The 19,012-nt window shown below is 44.8% G+C and overlaps 1 protein-coding gene across 2 annotated transcripts in view; it reads right to left on the minus strand.

Moving 5' to 3' along the window:
* Positions 1–411: 411 nt before the first annotated feature.
* The window catches only part of LOC130127473 (carnitine O-palmitoyltransferase 1, liver isoform-like), a 34,366-nt gene continuing 15,765 nt past the window's right edge, over positions 412–19,012 (minus strand). Inside the window, exons 7-20 of one of the 2 annotated variants that reach the window (XM_056297129.1) lie at positions 18,485–18,562; positions 17,661–17,768; positions 16,209–16,296; positions 13,399–13,594; positions 10,929–11,117; positions 10,704–10,809; positions 9,725–9,841; positions 8,732–8,896; positions 7,844–7,972; positions 7,226–7,381; positions 6,907–7,020; positions 3,760–3,852; positions 2,395–2,598; positions 412–491 (exon numbers count right to left, since the gene is read on the minus strand). In XM_056297129.1, coding sequence (XP_056153104.1) covers positions 2,422–2,598; positions 3,760–3,852; positions 6,907–7,020; positions 7,226–7,381; positions 7,844–7,972; positions 8,732–8,896; positions 9,725–9,841; positions 10,704–10,809; positions 10,929–11,117; positions 13,399–13,594; positions 16,209–16,296; positions 17,661–17,768; positions 18,485–18,562 — 1,716 coding nt within the window. In that variant the 3' untranslated portion in view covers positions 412–491; positions 2,395–2,421. The remainder of the gene's footprint in view (positions 492–2,394; positions 2,599–3,759; positions 3,853–6,906; positions 7,021–7,225; positions 7,382–7,843; positions 7,973–8,731; positions 8,897–9,724; positions 9,842–10,703; positions 10,810–10,928; positions 11,118–13,398; positions 13,595–16,208; positions 16,297–17,660; positions 17,769–18,484; positions 18,563–19,012) is intronic. The other variant, XM_056297128.1, reaches the window with a different exon arrangement.

Below are 19,012 nucleotides of genomic sequence, written 5' to 3' on the forward strand. Positions count from 1 at the left end.
GGTAGTGATTAAAATAAAGTAAACGGACTCGTGTACCCCAAACAGCCCAGATTTATGCATTCAAAAATGTTGTTGTTGTTGTTGTTGTTGTCGTCATAGTCGTAGTAGTAAATGGCCGATTTCTGCAAACAGTGCTAGGTGAGCACAGTCACCACCACCTTTCTGGTAGAAATTACCGTTATTCGCATTGATGTAAGGTAATATCCCAAATCCAAGCAGATTTAAACACAGAATCCTGAAAACATTTTTACACACCATCTGAACCATTCACTCCACTTTAAGGAATGTCAAAGGAGGAATGATTTCAGACACCATAACATGCCTTCTGTACCCTCCCACCGCGCACACCTGCTGCGGCGTGTGGAGCCCTTTGTTCAAAAAAGGAGGCAGGACGCAAACATGAACGAGTCTCTTTTTCATAAAAACTGATTTAATGTTTTCTTGCAACTTTGCTTACAAAAGTCCGAGGTGAGACAAGCTCAGCAGCTGGCCTGGAGTGAAAAACAAAACACAAAAGCGGATGTGGTCAGCAAGCAAAGGTGAATCACATAAGGGCCCGTGTCAGCGGGAACACGGCGGCCTTACCATGACTATACATTCACCACGGACTTCAAACCCACAGCACAGCTCGGCTACCAGCACACACATCTTAAAAAAATATCAGCTTGCATTGTTATGTTGTCTTTTTTTATATAACGAACTGAGAAACTTAAATGTGCGAGACGTACACAAACAGAAGACGTCGTTATCCATCAAAGGCATATAGATGTTAGCGGAGTTACCTGAATTATCTACAAAGAAACAGCTCCCATCTTTAAAACCATCTTTACCTTGACACGTCTACAGAGCATTAAAATAACACGTCATATTCTATGTACAGTCAAGGTGTGAAGCTCAGAACTCGCTCGGGGAATTCTCCGCCACAATAAGTGATTTAATTAAGAAACTTCAGAGAACACAGTTGTCAGAGATTTGGCACTGGATTATAATAACGTATAAAAGATAGCTGATCTATGAACTGGAATAAATCCCACTTTGTCAGAACTGTATAGTTAAAACAAGATTGCCATTAGCGATGGAAAACACGGATGGTGAAGGAAGTGGCCTAGTGCGCCCTCTAGTGCCCTGTCGGGTGTAATGCAACCGGTGGATTAACACAAAACCAAGGCACACAGATGCAGCCAAACATAGTACCAAAGATAACTGGGCGATAAAGATGAAGGTAGAACAGATATAACAACACTGTAGGTCAATCAGCTTGGTCATTTGGGGGAGGGGGGGGGGTTGAATAAAGTATTTCTGTTATCGCAGAAGGCAAGGTTACATCAGAGACCTCCGTGTCATAAAGAGATCGAAGCCATCAGGCATGCAGTTTAGAGAGAGAGAAGCTAGTTAACAACAGAGCTTGTGTCCTCGATGTTTCCGTTTAGCTAAAAACCTTTTTTTTTGGGGGGGGGGGGGGACACTGCTCTTCCCTGGAGCTTAACTCCTTCAAAAGATCCTGATATCTTTGTTGGCACTCATGTTGTCATGTTGAACTACAATGACAGAAAAGACAAAGAAGTCAATCCATCAGTCAGTCAGTCGCTCAGCTTCAGTTTGTCCTCCCTCCCTTGCAACTTCCTTTTCTTGGAAAGTTAAGCCGACAACTCAAGTTTCCTCCGAAAAACAAAGCTGGCACAGACACGGGAGAGACACCACCTCAGGTTTTCAAACCATTACAACCATACAGATTCAATAGGGGTTGAAAACTGACAGTTACACAAAAAATACCAGGGTCTGAATAATGGGGTGGATAACATATTGTACTGGGAATCATGAACTGGTCACCACAACATGACAGAGTTTAAGATATTTCTTCCTTAACTTTGACTTGTGTCACTTGTATGGGACTCCCCCATTTCTCACAATGTTAAAATTTTTCAGTTGGTTTGTGTTATGAATTCTCTCGTAATGGATGCTGTATTCAGTAACTGTAAAACTCTGATGTTTACACCAATAAAATTTGATTTAAATAAATGTACTGCAGGCTACCTGCCTCTTTTGTTCATTCATATATGTTTTTATCCTCTCTGGGATTTACTGGACTGCTGCCCTTAATGACATCCATGTCACACAGAAGGCCAAAGTATCTGGAAACCACATAAATAAAGTCTAACCAAAAAATCCAAATAGTGAACAAATAAGCTGTGCTTCCACATTGACGCAAAATCTGGAATAGCATGTGGGATTGTGACAAAAGGTCTTGTGTACTTTTTAATAATAACAATAATAATTATAATTATAATAATAATAATAATGCCATTCACCACTTGAAGCAGTCCCTGGAAAATATAATATAATATAATATAATATAATATAATACATGCACACCTTCCCTTTTATAAAACTGACCATCACATTCCCTTCCTGAGTAAACTTCTATTGGTCTTTCTTGCCATGGTCTCGTCTCTCCTCTGCCTTGCTGTTCTCTGATTGGTCGGGGTGCAGAGGGCGCCAGGTCTCCTTTGGCTTGCTGTTCTCTGGTTGGTTGGGGTACAGTAGCTGCAGCAGGCCTTGCAGGGCCTTTCTAATCTGAGCACCGAACTTGTGGGCACCCTGAGGGAAAGAGAAATATATAGAGAGTTATAAATTTTACAGCTTACATTCAAACAGTGAAATGACTGAATAGAATGAAAAGAGTCAAACTATAGAGGCCACAAATTGGTCATGATTACTTGTGATAACAGATGAGCAAGTAATTGTGACATCAGATCAATAACATAACTTTATGACATCATTTCATTCCTTGAAAGAGTAAGTAAACAATTGTTTTTAGCCTATCTTGTTCTACTTGTGTGTAAAAAGGATTAAAAAAAGGATGTAGATGCAGAGAGTCTGTGATGGTCTGGTGGCCTGTCTGCCCAATGACTGCTGGGATAGGCTCCGGCATCCCCGTGACCCTGAGAGCAGGATAAGCGGTTTGGATAATGGATGGATGTAGAGAGTGATGGTAGTGTCAGGTATAAAGGATATAAAGGGGTGTGACTGTAGAAGACAGTGATGGTGGTGTTCCATTTATAAAGGATATAAAGGGGTGTAGCTGTAGAGGACAGTGATGGTGGGATCCAAGTATAAAGGATATAATGGGGTGTAGCTGTAGAGGACAGTGATGGAGGGGTCCATGTATAAAGGATATAAAGGGGTGTAGCTGTAGAGGACAGTGATGGAGGGGTTCATTGATAAAGGATATAAAGGGGTGTAGCTGTAGAGGACAGTGATGGTGGTGTCCATGTATAAAAGGATATAAAGGGGTGTGGATGTAGCACAGTGTTTCCCAACCCAGTCTTTCTCCACCAGAGAGGGCCATTGCACTCCCTGATTGTGTATGGCTAATCCTTGGCCTTGACCTCAGCTCTTTACTACAGTTGTTAATTGGTGATCAGCATGTCAGGTGTGTTTTAATATGTTTATTCATTCAACCGAATCAGCCAATGTCAGCATTGGAGCAATAAGTGTTTTTATTTTGTAATAAGAAAATATCAGTACTGACAGAGCCACCAGTGTTTCTCCCATACCATATGTGACCGGGAAGATTTACAATCCCGACATACCTTATATGTGACCATTAGTATAATATCCATCATGTTTATCGGACATAACGGTTTGAAAAATACCATGTAAAGCTCTGCTCATCTGCACCTCGACAACAACAGACATTAACCCCCCAAACCACCCAACGACGCAGACAGGACTGGTAGCAGGCAACGTGATGCTTACAGTCTCTGGACACGAGTGTTTGCAGGAGATGTGGAAGTTGATCATGTTTTCTCCCACGATGACGTAGGAGACGCCGTAGCCATCGTCAGCCACCTGGAGAAGACCAGAACAGGGCAGAAACAGAAGTCAAAATGCAGTATTAAAAAAGGAATCTTAGAATATTAACAAATGCGTTCTTGCAGTATATGCTTTTAGCTTTAAGCAGTGTAAGATTTGGTTTTGTTGAAACGTGTGACATGAATAAGAAACTACTATCTTTAATAATTATGCTAATGCATTTGTTGCACACATATACAGATTGAAAAAGCCATTTTAAGGAATATATGTCGGATATCAAAATAAACATATCCTGCTCTCAGATTTGGCTCTTATTGAAAATTCTTGGTATCATAATTAGTTTGGACTTCAGAGCCTTTATGTTGGGTGAGGCCCTGAAATGGATCAGCAGTGACATTGATAAGTGACAACTGGAAGGTGGTAGGTATACTGGTACACTGGCAAGGTGCTGAAAACCCATGTAATAAACATGTTAAAGATATCTTTTTACAGTGTCACATTTTTGGAGCTGTAAAGTTGTTGGTAAATAATAATGTTGGTGACTAGAAAGTACGGACATTTTGGAAGAAAAAAAAAAGACAACTATGCAGTCCCCTTTTAAATAAATCAAATTTGAGGCAACTGTTTGAATTCTATCTCCGCCCGGTTTGGTGATGTAATATGATGTAATATGATGTGATATGACAGCTGGGAAGAAAACTGACAGACCTGACCCTGCTCTCTGTGCCATAGACTTTCATTAACCTTTAAAGAATCTGTTGCTCCTGGTGGATATTGTGTTTGAAGTGAAACGTTATGTGCTAAAACATAGCTGCATAGTTTCTATTGCAGAGGAGAGACAGGTTGGGTGTATCATTAAAGTGTCCATGTCATCATGAAAAGAATTCCAGTCTGTAAAGTTTCACTTACAAACAAGAGAATGTACTAAGAGTTCCAGTTTGTAATATTTCATTTAAACTTGACACAGTAAGGGATCCAGTCTGTATTGTTACACTTAATGATAGATATTAGAATCCCCAATTCTAACTTGCACTACAGGTTACAGGTCAATGTTTTTGTAAAGCGCTTTGAGTGGCTGTTGCAGCTAGAAAAGTGCTTTATATAAAATGTAACTTGATTGATTGATTGATTTCATGCTCATTCCAGCTCTATATTTTTATTCTGGAGCTCCACTGGTGTAGTTTTGCTTGATTAACAGTTCAAAAAATGTCCTCATGTATCTTATACTGGCCCTCTATGCAGCCCCTCAGTTCATCCTGCCTGAAACAAGCTGTTTTAGTTTGTTTTAGCTGGGGTAGTGTAACGTGCATGGATAAGTAGACACATTGGCCCTGGGCTAACGGGTCGGACCCTTTAGTCGAGCGGTTAGCTATGTCTCCCACGTTGCGGGCGATACGGGTTCGCGTCCTGGCCGCGGCAGTTCCTGTGGTTGCCCCCGAATTCGCTACATTGGTGTCAGAAGTGGGATGGTGAGACCATAAGGCCATCGGAAGCGTATGCGCCCAGAGGCGTGAAGGAGCTGATTGCTTAAGCGCGGGGACGCACTTCCCGAAAGGAGGGGGGGTAGTGTAACGTGCATGGATAAGTAGACACGTTGGCCCTTGGCTAATGGGTCGGACCCTTTAGTCGAGCGGTCAGCGATGTCCCCCGCGGTGCAGGAGATACCGGTTCGCGTCCCGGCTGCAGCAGTTCCTGTGGTTGCCTCTCGAATTCGCTACAATAATTTCTCATCCTTGATTGGAAATGGCCTCTTCTCAAATCCATCCGAACATGTTTGAGCCTGAATATGAAATTGACAGCACGAACATCCACAGCAACAAAGATTACAGCAGGACGTCTCTGGTATTACATTCATTATCTGCTTATTGCGTTATATAACGGTGGATTTCAGTTACAAGCCGTATATAAAATGTTTCTATACATGCCCCTGTTAGTCGGTGTATGTGTGGGACATGTGCTAAAATGCCAACTGAAGTGGGACACGTCTGCTGTCTGGAAATAGCAAAGGTTACTTAGCTAGTAAAATGTTACTCTGCTGTCGCCAAACGATTGTATAGTATCTCCCTGCATCGTCTTATTTGTATGCTGGAGTATATTAAATAGCACCATGACTTTGAGCGGATATGGTTGAAATAAAGGCATGCAATCTGACCGCTCAGTGCATGGCTGTACTGTTTTGAGCAAATCGCCGTTAGCGCCCTAAATAATTTTAGCTTCATTGTATACATTGTCTGCACTGAAACTGTATTCACAAGCCGTTTGGTCTGATCAATACAAGACAAACATTTCATTGATGTAATGTTTAATTACAGTTTGCGCTTCTGATTCCTCGACACGGCCCTTTACAGATGGATCAGCCCCATCTTTTACCACTAGCCTAGCCAAAAGCAAGGCGTGAACAAACACGTTGGCATATGGCTGTGGTTGGCCCGATAAATGAAACTGTATCCCATGTTGTCTGGTACTTTCTTCTTTAGGGAAGGTGAACAAATTGAAAATCAAGCACTGAACTGTGCCTGGTTCAGGTAGCAGTCCTCGATAAAATGAAGGGGACATAAAAGGCTGGGGTTGTACTGCTGAGAAATAGTGGCAAAAAAGTATTTTAACCACTGACTTTTCATTTCGTTTTCCTTCAGAAGTCCAAACGAAGGGGATTTGCCTTGGCACAGAAGAAAACGGTGTCTCCTTGGCGTTGCGATACGCGCTAACCAAACCCTTCCCAGTGTTGCACCAAAATCTGTGACCTGTCCGCTCAACCGAAAATGACTGAGGGAGGGCCAAACAAGCCGCTACGCAGGCATTATGAGAATGTGCTGCAACACCGTCTGTGAATGTGCTACACAGTGATGCAGATAAGTAACGGAAGGAAACACTAAATTACAAATGAGGCATTTCAGGCAGAGAGAATAACTCTCTTTGGCATGGACTTTGGACTTTGTAACTCTGCAGACCTTTTCCATACAACTCCCAGCTATATAACACACTAAAGGAAAGGGGCAAAACCCAAAAAACTTGACATGACAGTGTTAAAACTTAAAGTCAATGCAGTAGCCATTTATAAACTGAGTTCTGAGGTGTGGCAGTACCCACCGGACCAAAGCCCCCTCCACAGGAGATGTATTCTGGGTGGTTGACCAGGTCAAACAGCTCCGCCTGCTGAACAGGAGTCTGACTGGTGGATAGACGCCACGGCTCTGAAAGCACCTGATACACACACACACACACACACACACACACACACACACACACACACACACACACACACACACACACGCACACACACACACACACACACACACAGAGTTACTTATGTAAGTTGTTTACTACCGTTGCCTTCTCGGCTTGACTTGGAGGTAAGAATTCATGCTGACCAGGACAACTGAACATGAGTACCACAGACTCAAAACACCTCTTTGAGGAAAGGCGAATCCACTCCCAGGTACTTTGACACAACGTAGAGGCAGAAGAGGTGTCGGTCGATACCGGCTCCGGTCATGGCCATACGGTAGAGGCTCTGGTGCTTCTCTGAGGCACCACGTAACAAACGCCTGCACACATCCGCCTCCTATTGGAGAAAAGTGGCACCGCCAACAGCTGATTACTTAAGAGCCATTCGAACTCTGTCACATGGACCTTTTCTTTTAGTCAGATTTGATCGTCCTTTAAATTTAGAACGGGTACTTGAAGTGTGTTTTTGTTTGGCATATTATAATGCAGCACATCTTATCTGATCTACATACAAATAAAAACTATAAAAACATTCCAACAAAACCTAACAGTATGTGCAAATTTTGGCTGTCAATCAACTTCAATTTATGTGCATAATGTGCACCGGTCCTGTACTGTGTGCATGTCTTGTGATATCAGCTCCAACTAACCAGGACAAACTCCTGAAATTCTTGGTAAAATAAAGTAATCCTCATGTTCTGAGTTACACGTTTATAAACAGGTTTCCACCTAAATCTTAAACAAATAAAACCTAAACTGAATCAACAGTGAACTCCTGCAGGTTTTCTGTGTTACAAACCTCTCCTCCATCCAGCGCCTTGATGAAGGCACAGCTCTCATTGGTGCAGGAGCGGACGGTCTCGGTCCGACCCTCTTTGAACAGGCGGGTCATGGACGCCTCATAGGTAAGACAGAACGTCCCCCGGTCCTGGAGAAGTGAAGAAACCAAAGCAGGACAGACTTAGATTGAAGGTGGTACCAGGATTCATCAGGGAGCCATCTTATTTGCTGTGTGAACTGGCTTTTGTATCAAGAAATCATTAAACAAACATCCATCCATCCATCCATTATCCAAGCCGCTTATCCCAATTTGGGTGGTAGGATGCTGGAGCCTATCCTAGAAGTCCTGGGCGGCAGGCGGGGAGACACCCTGGACAGACCACCAGGCCATCACAGGGCCGATGCTTTCACACCTAGGGACAATTTAGTACAGCCGATTCACCTGACCTACATGTCTTTGGACTGTGGGAGGAAACCCACGTGGACACAGGGAGAACATGCAAACTCCACACAGAGGACGATGGGATGACAGGATGATGGGATGACCCCCAAGGTTGGACAACCCCGGGGTTCGAACCCAAGACCTTCCTGCTGTGAGGCGACAGCGCTAACCACTGCACCACTGTGTCGCAATAATTAAACAAACAAACAAACAAACAGAGAAACAAACGATCTTCTTTACAGACAGACATGTTACACAGAATACAGCAGATAGAACAGTAAAACATAACTTCAACACCACACAAAACTGAGGTACAGCACACATACACAGCTGTGATGTCATAACATCAAACATGTTACCACAGTTCAAAGTTGACTACACTTATTTAAACTGGTCAAAATGACTTCCTCGGTTCTCTTCTGAAACCCTTCTGTTGACCTGTGTATGTGTAGGCTAAAGACTCACTCTATAGTAGGCCAGCTGCAGTGCCAGTTGGATGAAGGCGTCGGGGCTGATCCGACATTTCTTGATCTTCCCCTTTCCAAACTCTCGGAAGGAGAAAACATGAAAATCCACGTCGTCAGCGAGAGCCTGAGCCACTGCCAGAGAGCGGGACACCTCCTCCTGACACTGAAAGACCCAAACGGAGAGGGGTGAGAATGACGCCCTTGGCCAGGTGAATGCAGGAAAGTCTGCATGTGTGTGTGTGTGTACATATGTGCATGAGCATGCCTGTGTTTTTCAATGGGACGACAGGCTAGTGCAAAGTAAAGATTCTGTTTAAAATGCCGGATCTGGGGCGTCCGGGTAGCGTAGCGGTCTATTCCGTTGCCTACCAACACGGGGATCGCCGATTCGAATCCCCATATTACCTCCGGCTTGGTCGGGCGCCCCTACAGACACAGTGGGCCGTGTCTGCAGGTGGGAAGTCGGTTGTGGGTATTTGTCCTGGTCACTGCACTAGCACCTCCTCTGGTCGGTTGGGGCGCCTGTTCGGGGGGAGGAGGGAGAACTAGAGGGAATAGTGTGATCCTCCCACGCGCTACGTAGCCCTGGCGAAACACCTCACTGTCAGATGAAAAGAAGCGGCTCGCTTCTTTCTTCCACATGTATCAGAGGAAGCATGTGGTAGTCTGCAGCCCTCCCCAGATTGGCAGAGGGAGTGGAGCAGCGACCGGAACGGATCGGAAAATGGGGTAATGGCCAGATACAATTGGGAAGAAAAAGGGGGGAAATTCCAAAAAATAAAATAAAATGCCAGCTCTGGATGAATAATCGGGTATTTTCAATTTATTAATAAAGCATGCTAAAAAAAAGTGCTGTGCAATTTTAAAAGCATAAAGGGAAAACAGACAAAAGAGTTAAAGACCGGCAGGTCAAACAGACTCAGACTAGAGAGAAAACTTGAACTCTAGGGCAGGACATAACAAGGAGGAAATGACTGACGGCAGGACTGACCTCTGGTGGAATGTCCCAGCTGAGTTTCTGTGGGCGTGGCAGAGAAGAATCCACCTCCCCTTTACAGTGACCCTCTTCATTGTACCCCAGCTGAAAGCTGTCTGTGGCCAGGACATACTGGGAAACAGCGGAGAGAGTGAGTCAGTCCATTTTCTGTGACTGGTGGTGATACAGATGACCCACTAACTGACTTGTCAAAGCGGTAGACTTTAAACCAGTGTTGGTACAAGGGGCTATGTGTAACTGCTCTCCGAGTTCTTCCCTCTGTTAATGATGATGTCAGTAACAACAACAAAATCAAAATAAACAAGACAGTGGATATTCAGCACATCTTCTGACATCAGCCAGTTTCCAACACCTTCCCATTGGGTGTCATTTACTTCCTTTCAGTAAAAACCTCAACAACCCCCTGATGATATTTACAAGTTGTATTATGTCTCAAGAAACCGGAATTATTACACATAGCACCTTTAATATAGTTTATAACCCCCATTAACAACTTTCACCACTAAAGGGCTCTACTTATTGTGCACTGGAATTGATAATAAAAGTCCGGAAACATCTGCTTGGTGAAAATGTTCTTGACCCCAGGTAACATACTCCTTTGACACCAGCAGGAATCTCACACTGACTGGACAGGGACAACAAATGGTGTAACAGAGACACCATGTGACTGGACATTGACATCATGTGACTAATCAGTAACAACACATGGCTAGAAAGTGACATCACATGACTAGGCAGTGTGACATCACATGACTAGGCAGGGAAATCACATGACTAGACAGTGATGACACAACTGGACAGTGACATCAGATGACCGGACAGTGACAAGTATTCTCTTACTCTGTTATATACGCTGGCATTTTCTAAAACAAATAGTGGGTATTCACTGTAAGGAGTTGACGCCACTTGAGCACACAACTGGGAAAATAGCCCACCATGACAACCCACCCTACACCCCTCTCAGCTCCACTACCTCCCACAGGTGAGCCACCACAGGTGCGTCAGCCCACGAATGCTCCGCATTCAGACCGTTCTTTCCATTCTTGTAGATGACAAAGGAGAAGGACTTGTCAAACCACCTAGAATATGTGGGGGACAAACTCCATTAATCAATCAATCAACTCAAATTCTGGACAGAATACTGAGATTCTTAGCCAAACTCTAATGAGACAGAGCACACACTGTAGACAGGAAATACCTGTCGTAACATTTTCCATGCAGCAGGGACTTTGCATAGCGGTCTAGGCTGCCCCCAGGGTCATCTCCCATCATGCCTTGCTCGTCATCGTCCAGAGTGACAAAAAAGGCAGCCTTCTCGATGCAGTCCAGCGAGCGCTTGTTCACCCCACTGCTGAAGTACTCCTTCCTGGTCTTGGCCCATGGAATCCTGGGAAATGAATTAGAAGGGAATGAGAATCAAATTTACGTATAACTGCATTTTTATCGTCAATGCCCCTGGACTGTGGGATTCCTTGCCTGGCTAGCTTATGTTTGCTAATTCAAGACCTTTTAAATTACTTGCTAATACGTACTTTTAATTTCTTGTAGTCATTCTTTACTGGCTGCTTGTTACAGATGTGGTTTCTTTTATTCAAATATTTTTGAATTAGTTTTGAAGCCACGTTGTCTACACGGATTTCGTGGATTATCTACATTTTGTCTTAATGCTTTTTTGTCAAGCACTTTGTAAACCATGTGTAGTGGGGGTTGTGGTTTGCAGGCAGGTGGAAAGAATCAGATGTGGTTCATATGGGTGACAAGGACGCCCTTTGTGATGAGCCTTTCTGCCCATATATATGTGTGTGTGTGTGTGTGTGTGTGTGTGTGTGTGTGTGTGTGTGTGTGTGTGTGTGTGTGAGTGTTTCAGCAGGGAGGGGAAGTAACCCAGGCATACTATGAAACTGACTTGAGTGCTGGGTTCTGAGAAACTAATGAGGGAGTTTAGTTTTCTCTCCCCAGTGTGTCCTGAAACCAGACATGCTGCTTTTAGACAAGACCTACAGAAATCATGTTCATTGCTTTCATCAGTATAAGAATCAGAATCATGTTTACTGGCCATGTAGGTTTGCACTACATGGAATTTGACTCTGGTTTTGTGGCTCTCTCAGTTTACTTAACACAGAAAAACAACACCACAACACAACAATCTTCAGATATATATACACAAGGATTGACTTATACAGGTGAAATAAGAGGTGATAAAGTGCAGTGGTGCAGAGAATATACAAGGCTAAGCGTTTTAGGTTTTTACCGATTTTCACCAAAAACTACCCAGATTTTTAAACTGATTTTCACCCAGATTTTATGTTTCCACAGATCCAAAAGTTGTTCCTGTTCGTGTGAGGTTGTGTAACAGTGCCCTCTTGTGGCAAAATTCGGCATGCTGGATGGTTTTGAAAAATAAAAACGGAAAATGCTGAGCCTTGAGAATATATCAGAGATGCTGAAATAAATGTTGGCAGGTTACTTAAATACATGCCTGAGGTAGATGGACATGACAGAGTGTACCAGTATACGTACAATGTACAGTACAGTATATACAAATGGTTCGATCATTTGACAGTGTTGAGCGTTCATTTGAATGACAGCCCGCAGAAAGAAACTGTTTTTATATCTGGTTGTTTCGGGGTTGTGAGGGCAATTCATATTTGATGTTTGTTTACTTTTAATCTTTCACCATGTATGACTTATACCATGTTTAACTTTATCTTACATTGCTTAGATAGATGCTTAAAGTCCATGTGTGATACTACAGAGACAGTCTTATAAGGCGTCTTCTCCAGGTGCACAAATAAAGGCCTATTGCTAACTGTCGGCCCCGCGACCCTGAGCGCAGGATAAGCGGTTCGGATAATGGCGCGACCCTGAGTGCAGGATAAGCGGTTCGGATAATGGCGCGACCCTGAGTGCAGGATAAGCAGTTCGGATAATGGATGGATTGCTGTTGATAAAAGAGGAACGTGTGGGAGACTCACTGAGTGTAGCAAGTCTGTATACACTAATTTGAGAAATGGCCTTGGTGGGATGAGAGCTGGAAGACATGAGATAAGAAGGGGAAGAACAGACAACTGCCTTATAAGAGAGACTGTACTGTATTAATGACAGAATACAACACTAGGATAATTTAAAACCTTTTAACTCTCTGGTAGGCATTATTTGCATCATTGGGCAAATAACAATTCCATAATTCCCTTTCAGCATATTGTAATTCAGTTGGTCTGAGAGAAAACTAGAGTTCTGCACCTCATCTTGGCTCTGTATTCTGGCTTAAGAAAATCTAGCCTGGGACAGAAGATTTTAGCCAATCACGGGTCATTTCAGAGAGAGAATGTTCCTATTGGTTTTCCTCCAAATGCAGATGCGCGTGTACATGATCAATTTGTGTCCACCCTGCCCTGCTGGTCGCTTGTGGTCATAACCCTAACCCTACAAATCAACAAGACCAACTCGAAATAGCCGCTTCACATAAACATGTAACTAAGAGATTCGCTGAAAAAATAACTTTTTACATGTTGTACACAAGTGTACGGGGCTGAAGAGCAATCTGGAGGTCATTTGGTGGGAGGGGCTTAGCAGGGTGATACGAGGCAGCACAGGCGGAAGGTTTTGCATTGGAATGTTCGTGTTACCTACTGCAGCTTTAACAACCATTGGTTTTTCAGGCTGACCTGTCTCCGGCGGTCAGCGCTCCGAGCTTCTCCTCTCCTGTGGAGGGAAGAGAAGGATCATCTAGGATCCTCTGGATCTGAAACTCTATTTCCCTGGGAGAAAGGAGCCGGCCTGCCTGGTACACCCACAGCCGGAAGTAGCGCCCCCTGTGGTACACCGCCACATAGTCGCTGTCCTGCCAGTGCTGGACAGTGTCTTCACACAACGAGAGAACAGAGAGAGCCCAAAAGCAGTAATGACTTAATTACATGAGTCCAGAAAATAACTTTAGAAATTATGTACCCAACTCCAGTGTATGATATAGTATCTTCAAGGCTCAGTGTTTTCGGTTTTTACCAATTTTCACTGAAAAATACCCAGATTTTTAAACTGATTTTCACCCAGATTTTATGTTTCCATGGATCCAAAAGTTGTTCCTGTTCGTGTGAGGTTATGTAACAGTGTCCTCTTGTGGTGAAATATGGCTTGCTGGATGGCTTTGAAAAATAAAAACCGAAAATGCTGAGCCTTGAGTATCATGTGGTGTACAGGAGTGCATGATATACAATTTAATGCCATTTACCATACTGGTATGACATTTGTTGATAGACATCAACTTTCCCCTTGTGACATCATCACAGCCTATGCTGTCCTACTTTATGGGGCAGATGTGACCAAAAACTATGATGAGCTACTTCCTGTTACAGTACAGTCAGTTTCTGATTCCTTGTTTTAATTCCATTGTGTTGTGACACCAACGTGGGACACACTGCCTCTGTGAATTACACTTCAGTAAAATGGGAGCAGACAGCAACAATCCATCTGTCAATCTTTTCTCATTCTGATCGGCCCCGTCATCCACAGTGTGTTAAATAAGGAGTCATTTACCAAAAGGAAGTGAAGCAATACTGGCTATCTGCAGAACGCCAAAAAAAGTAGAATAAAAACTGGCCAATAGAAGAAGAAACATTGGATGAAGCCAAGTAATGAAACTTTTGCTTCCAAAGGCATTTCTATATTTTTAAGTTCCTGTTTCTGCTTGGAAATGATTTTGCCACGTTGGAAAGGCCAGAATAAGCAATGTGACCCACAGACATGACTGGGGTGGGGGATTCACGCGCATTTCCATCGATGCCTCGGGATTTTACTGAGTCTTGAAATAATGACTGGTCCGGTCTGGAGAATGGGTGTTACATACACTACCTGTCAAAGCCCCGGGGGTTCGACATGAATCGAACATCCGCTCAAACTGAGAAGAACAGCAAGGAGCCCAAGACCTCAACAACCACTGAGGGGCAAAGAGAGAGAGCAAGCAGAAAGACAACAGGGGAGGAAGAGGGGAAAAACCAAAGAGGAAGATGATGGGAAAGCATCGAGGGGAAGGAGCGATTAAATAAACGCAAGAATTGGGAGGGAGAGAGGAGAGGAGAGGAGGGGAGGATAAAATGAGCGGACAGAGAAAAGAGAGGTTAGTTAGAGACAAAGCCTAGAAAAAGTCAGACAGACCAGAGATGGAAGGAGACCAGTGAGAGATGATAGAGGACAATGGATGAATCAGAGACCTTGACCGAGACCACAAACATACATACACACACACACACACACACACACACACACACACACACACACACACACACACACACACACACTTTTCTGTCCTATGCATGGACCTGACAGAATGTAGACAGCTGTCTTGGGTTCTGATCATGGCTGTGAAGCGGTGATCTGGCACTCATCTGTAGTGTTGGTGGTGCTGGTTTTCTCAACAGGCTGGTCGGCGTCATGGATATGTTCTTTCTTGCTGTATGTTTTTTTTTCTATTTTATTTTTTTGGGTCACTCATGTTAGTTGGATTGTCACATGGGTTTACTGGGGAATTGGGAACCGCCATGTTTAGTTGGAGGTTGATTTTCCACTGACCACATGCATCCATGCACCGCATGGACTTGAGCCACAATCCATGATGTGTAACTCGAACCACGTACAACTCCACACCATTGTCTTGAATCTCATTATGGACTAAAGATAATGGACTGTGTCACTTGTAAGGACCTGGGGTTTCTTTTAGAATCAACAGCGAGTCATACAGCACGCCAGCGTGTAAGATGTTTGCGGGTACAAGGCTCCATGTGCATTACTGTCAACATGGGGTGGAGACCCAGATCATTGTGCTGTGACATTTTTTTTCTCCCTTTTTCTCCCCTGTTGTATCCAGCCAATTACCCCACTCTTCCGAGCTGTCCCAGTCGCTGCTCCACCCCTTCTGCCGATCCAGGGAGGGCTGCAGACTACCACATGCCTCCTCCGATACATGTGGAGTCGCCAGCCGCTTCTTTTCACCTGACAGAGAGGAGTTTCACCAGGGGGACGTAGCGCATGGGAGGATCACGCTATTCCCCCCAGTTCCTCCTCCCCCCCGAACAGGCGCCCTGACCGACCAGAGGAGGCGCTAGTGCAGCGACCAGGACACATACCCACATCCGGCTTCCCACCCACAGATACGGCCAATTGTGTCTGTAGGGACGCCTGATCAAGCTGGAGGTAACACGGGGATTCAAACCGCCGATCCTTGTGCTGGTAGGCAACAGAATAGACCGCCACACCACCCGGATGCGCTGTTACATTTAGTTACATTTACAGGTATGTGTGAAAGGAGTTAAAAAGTGTACAGAATTTAAACATTTTGTATGTTTATATATGTGGCTATGTAGGTTTTAATCTGTTTAAGTGTGTGGTTGTGTGTCTGTGTGTGTTGGTTTATCTGTGCGTATATCATTGAGTATGAGTGTGTGTGTGTTGTGTGTGTGTGTGTGTGTGTGTGTACGATTACCAGTCTCCTCTCCAGGAGTGCGTGAGGTGTTGAACATCCTTTCACACTGAGCTGCACACAGAGGAATGACAGTACCTGGGATACGACTCTGAGACAGGAGAGGAGAGAAGAGAGGACAAGAGGAGAGGAGAGGAGGAGAGATGGACGGAAGCAGGAGACAAAGGAAAAGAGGAGAGGAGGACGGGACACAAGGAGAACAGTGGAAAGAGGAAAATGACAGGATTGAGGAGAGAGAAGAGAGAGAAGGAAAGATGAAAAGTGCAGCAAAGAAGGAGAAGAGGATCAGAGTAGGAGAAGGGATAGATATGAAGTGTAGAGATCCAGACAGGGAGAATATATAGAGGTGTGGGGGGGGGGTGAGAACATGAGGGAAGATGGACTTCAAACAAATGACTGAGAAACAAATGGACACACAGCCAGAACTACACACATTGACACACCGTGTATGAACAATCACACACAATGTTATTCACTCAGCATACAACCCATAATGCACAAAAACAAACTCATGGATGCAGCTCAGGCAGTCACATTACACACACGCACACACACTCACACACACACACACACACACTCTCTCTCTCTCCTATGTGTATCCACCATTCAAATTAATTAATGACTTAACATGAAGACAATACTGCCGTTTCTTTCTTTTGGGGGGGGGGGTTCCCCCTTTTTCTCCCCAATTGTACCCAGCAAATCACCCCGCTCTCTGAGCCGTCCCGGTCGCTGCTCCACCCCCTCTGCCGATCCTGGAAGGGGCCGCAGACTACCACACACCTCCTCCGATACATGTGGAGTTGCCAGCCGCTTCTTTTCACCTGACAGTGAGGAGTTTCACCAGGGGGATGTAGCGCGTGGGAGGATCACACTATTCCCCCCAGTTCCCCCTCCCCCTCGAACAGGCACCCTGACCGACCAAAGGAGGCGCTAGTGCAGCGACCATGACACATACCCATATCCAGCTTCCCACCCACAGACACGGCCAATTGTGTCTGTAGGGACGCCTGACCAAGCCGGAGGTAACACAGGGATTCGAACCCGCGATCCCCGCGTTGGTAGGCAACGGAATAGACTGCTATGTTGTCCGGACGCCTAATACTACTGTTTCTAAATCAACAGCAAAAAGATAATCAACAATCAAAACAAGCTTTTTTCCCAGTGTACTGGTAAGGAGACCAACACTTTACCCATCATTCTCAATAAGTAGGGCATGGCACTAATACTGCCCGGGTCAGGGGTTCCATTCCCATTGGCCTTACATATACTAACATGCACTCGTGGTAATGGAAGGTACAAATGGTGGTAGATTTCACAGCAGATGCAACATGAATAATGAATGTCTCCATCTCTGGTCTGAAACAACTGGCGCAGCAGCTTACACGCTGCATGTATAACGCATGCAACTGGTTTAGACTGGGGATGGCTGGCTTCGACAGGAAGTGGACTTACAGGTTTAATCTCCTCCCTGTTGAGTTTGCGCCGGTAGAGTAGACAGGCATGGATGGTATTCCCTGCCCGTGCTGCCTGGATGGGGGTGGGGGTCACATAGAGATAGTCCTGGAGAAAGAGAAAGGGAAAACTTTTGCTGGGTGAATAACGGGTTAACTCTTCAATTAGAGCAGAAGAAAACCCCTGTGAAGTTCACAAACATCCTCCTGCAGTGAATAAAAAAGATCAGAACCAAACTAAACCTTCGGGGGGGTGATCTTGATCTATGTCTGTCAGTACTTTTCGCAAGATGCATTCTTAAAATGTATTTGAACAAACCCATTTTGCATGCACCTTTCACCTTCCGTTAACATCACTGCATGGAAAAACAAATAAGAACCTCAACGCTTTAAAAAAAATAACACAAAAAGCTCCGTCTTCAAAGGTCAGGTGCACTGATAACCACAGAGACGAGCCCCTTTGCTCTCTATAATAATAAATGTCACATCTGTGAGGCAGCTTTCTGCTGCTAGAGAACATCATTTCTTCTCTGACTGGCAGGGCCCTCTCCTCCCTGCAGCGGGGAAATGTGGGACCGGTTTTGCTCCATGTCTGCATGAATGGCCACTGGACACATTAACAAAACTCTCTTAAGTCTGTTCTTTGTTTGGGGTCGAACACTGAATCAACCCACGGGTCAAACCGTGTAATGGACAACCCAACGGGATAGTCTGCTAACTGGAGGAGGGCTGTTACAACATGGCCTGGTGTTGGAAAAGCCAACCTATGATGTCACGCAAAGGTCTTCAGTCTGAAGTGTTTCTTTGTTTGGTATTAGATCTTACCATGCCATAATAGTTGCTGTTGACCATAATGGGGCTCCGCCCACGCAGGTAGACATATTCCTCCCACCAATCACTGACCTGAAGGAACAAACGGACAGAAATGTTTCATTAACATTCTCTGCATTTTGCTCACAATCTTTGCCTTTTCCACTTCTGGTGTGGGAAGATGGCGGCGCAAATTCACGTTTGCGGCGGCCTCACCCAGTACCGTCTATGCAGTGTCTTTGTCCACGTCTGCGCCTAACTTTTGTCTTCATTTAACGACAGGGAGAGCTGGCGCTGGATCGGCTGGGAGAGCTTGGTCTGCTGCGTCCTGTGGGCCCAGGGACCACGGCCCTGCCCAGAGCTGCCTGACAGGATGCGGAAGTGGGGCAGCCTAAAATAACTGTTAGCTCATGCAGACCGGCAGTTCCGATAACACCGAGGGCGGTCTGGCGGAGGCCTCATCTGGCATCGACTGTGGTGTTTTTGGTGTCGTTGTGTGGAGTGCAGGGAGGTGTGTTGAGGGTGTCTGGCTGGGAGAGCTGG

This window comes from Lampris incognitus, chromosome 17 (genome assembly GCF_029633865.1).
Source record: "Lampris incognitus isolate fLamInc1 chromosome 17, fLamInc1.hap2, whole genome shotgun sequence".
NCBI lineage: Eukaryota > Metazoa > Chordata > Actinopteri > Lampriformes > Lampridae > Lampris > Lampris incognitus.